Source organism: Nicrophorus vespilloides, unplaced genomic scaffold (genome assembly GCF_001412225.1).
Source record: "Nicrophorus vespilloides isolate i.1.1-1 unplaced genomic scaffold, Nicve_v1.0, whole genome shotgun sequence".
Lineage (NCBI taxonomy): Eukaryota > Metazoa > Arthropoda > Insecta > Coleoptera > Silphidae > Nicrophorus > Nicrophorus vespilloides.
Window position 1 is genome coordinate 312,906 of NW_017096476.1, and position 3,343 is coordinate 316,248.

The following is a 3,343-nucleotide window of genomic DNA, read 5'->3' on the forward strand; positions in this document are numbered from 1 at the left end:
AATGGCCATACAATTTAACATAACTTCAATATAAAAAAGTATCAACACAAAATAAAAGCGATCTTGCTCTTTCTTATCAAAATACTTGCAAATTATCAACAGCAATTTATAAAGAAAAGATTAACAAATATTATTGAAAATTAAGTCAAATCAAATTAATCATAAACCAACACGTTTCTATACATGATTTATATAGATGAGGACCAAAGTCCAATGTACATGTTCTTAACAATATCAAAATACTCCAATTACACAATTATATTAAATTACATATGCATATTATATTACCGACCAATGTCCAGTAGCAATAAGTATTGAACTTATTTAGTTGATAATTTGTACTTTTGGTTTTACAAAATAATGATCAATTTTTTATTCAATTTGATTGCAAATATATTTTTATTCCAATTTATTTCATTATTTGCTAAAATTAAAGAAAACATATTAAATAATTAATATTAATTAATAATTAAATTGTATTCGGTATATAAAATAAACAATATGCTTTATTCAATAACATTTATATGTAATCATTATAATTATTGTTGGTATTTAATTAATCGTTGTTTAATGTAGAACGGCCATAATAAAATTAATATAATAATGTATATTTACATTTTTCTTACAATTTATAATTTTATAATTTTTGATTAAATCACTTATTATGCAACTGTATTATGTCTTTAGTTATGTAAAATGTTTATTTGAAGAAAATCGTTAATAATCAAGGAAGTTATAATTGTAAGATAAAACAAAATTGTCATGTAATATGAATCTTCGGAAAGCAGCAATTATCTATCACGCAATAATAATTTAGAAACTGATAAAAGTTTTGTCATAGTATTACTAAAAATAAATATTACGAAATGTGTATTTATTTTGTTATGTGAATGTTAATTTTATTTACAAATTATGTGTGATACGTTCATCAAACGACAAACGTGCAACATTAGAAACAATTAAAAAAATGTGCTCAAACTATTTGCACTCACACTTTAAGCGTTGGAAGTTTAACAATGTCCTTGGGGCTTTTCCTTATTGCGATAAAAGTCACTTTGACAAATTCACAATGTTTCTTTTTTCAGTAATTTTTTCAAAATTACAAAAAAAATATATTCTGAAACCGAAAACACCTATCTTATAAATCAATTCTTCGACGATTCTAACCTAGTTCAACCCGATATTAGAACAACCTATGAATATTTCCTACATCTCTAGTTGTTTAGATTTTTAGATAATACAGTGGAACCTTGCTTAACGAGTTTAATTCGTTCTAAAATTTCCGGATTTTTACTCGTTTAGTGAAACACGTTTTCCCATATAAACTGATGAGTCCCTTGCCGGAAAAAAAAAGTATAACTTGATCTCGATTTTTAATAATTTTGCTTTTCATATCTATGGTTTCTTTTTATTTTTGGTTTTTTATTCGGAGACATGCAAGTGTTATTAAATTTTGCACACAAAAACACACAAATAACACAAATTTGGAAATTTTGTGATCATAAACAACACTAAGATGCAACTAGAATGACCACTAACACTAGGATCTGTTTACCAATTCACACACGGTGAAGTGAGTTTATATTTGTTTAGATTACTTGTATCAATTTTTACTTTATACTTTTAATATTTGTTTATATAAAAAGGCGTACATAGTGTGTTTATATATTATAATAATATTTGGACACAATACATTTGTTTTGCATTAATAGCAAACACAAACATATTTTTCTTACAATTAATTTTGCTCATTAAGCAAAATGCTCGTTATGCGAGTTGCTCTTTAAGCGAGGTTACACTGTATTACGTTTCTGGAATGTATAGTATGGAAAATACAATAGTATTGATATCTCGTGAATTTTATTTAGGAACATCATTCAAGGCTACAATTGATAACTGTTTAGCGTCCTAGTGAATTCAGTTCGCGTTCAGCAGCACAACGCGTTACATCGGAAATAGTAATGCCAAAAATAAAAATGTGGTCCACGTTAATAGTGTTTCTAGTTCTTTGCTCGTTCAAAGTAGAGTGCTACAATGTTCTCGGGATTTTTCCGCATTTCGGCAAAAGCCATTTCGACATCTTCGCACCGGTGATGAAAGGTTTAGCCGAAAAAGGCCACGATGTAACCGTGCTCAGTTACTTCCCTCAAAAATCACCAATGAAAAACTACAAAGATTACACTCTGAAATTGAACAATAGTGCTTTATCAATGGGAGATATGATTGCGTTTGATCAATTGCCTGGCATACGTATGCAAAGATATCTCGAACCTTACATTCTTGGAATATTCGGTAAAGAAGCTTGCGAATTCGCTTTATTTTCAACACCGGTCCAACAAATTCTGGATAGCAAAAAGAAATTCGATGTGATCATTGCAGAAGCATTCAACACGGATTGTTTCCTTGGCTTAGCTCACAAACTAAAGGCACCTATCATGCAAATCAGTTCTTCGACGATTCTAACCTGGTTCAATCCGAGATTCGGACAACCTATGAATCCTTCGTACATCTCTAGTTGCTTCATGGGATTTTCAGATAAAATGACGTTTCTGGAACGCTTGGAGAATACAATAGTTGTTGGACTTCACACGATGTACTACAATTTGTACCTGTTGCCCAAATATAATTCTGCGGCTAAGAAACGTTTTGGGAAAGATCTACCATCTTTAAAAAAAATTGGTAACAATGTTAGCATGATCATGATCAACTCGCATTGGTCAATAAGCAGACCGAAGCCCTTGTCACCAGCATTTATTGAAATCAGCGGAGTTCATATGCCAAAACTGAAAAAACTTCCACTGGTGAGTTATTTCTATTAACGTATAATATGTAAAAAAAAAATACATTATTTTTCCATTCGGAAAATATGATTATTTGTTATTATAGTATGCCTTCTAATCAGTTTGATGTCGTAATTCCACACAAGAATACCGTTGATAAGCAAATCAATAAAAATATTTTTTTGGCTACAAGGTTAAGTAAAAATTTAGTATAAAAATAATTGAGATTAAACAAATAATGGTATTAAATATTAATATATATTTAAACAATGACTAATCTGTTAATCCAGAAAATCTTATACTCAGATTTGTTACATTTAAGATTTATTTGTTTATTGCTTACATAAATATTGTGATTATCATAGCTGTTTATGTATTTAATTTATTGCATGCACTGCATTCGAAAAAGATACAATTATTTATGCAATATAATAAAATATTATTATTTTCATAATATGTTATGAAATACATATATGAATTACATATAATAATGTCGCAAAGTTGCGTGTGAGATTTGCAAATAAATATTTGATTTCTTATCGGGAATTTTATTTTTACTTCTG

General features: G+C 28.5%; 1 protein-coding gene across 1 annotated transcript in view; it reads left to right on the top strand.

The window, feature by feature from the left end:
• Positions 1–1,916: 1,916 nt before the first annotated feature.
• LOC108557109 (UDP-glucuronosyltransferase 1-7C-like) overlaps positions 1,917–3,343 on the top strand; it is a 14,968-nt gene continuing 13,541 nt past the window's right edge. Inside the window, exon 1 of the mRNA XM_017913505.1 lies at positions 1,917–2,801. Coding sequence (XP_017768994.1) covers positions 1,962–2,801 — 840 coding nt within the window. The 5' untranslated portion in view covers positions 1,917–1,961. The remainder of the gene's footprint in view (positions 2,802–3,343) is intronic.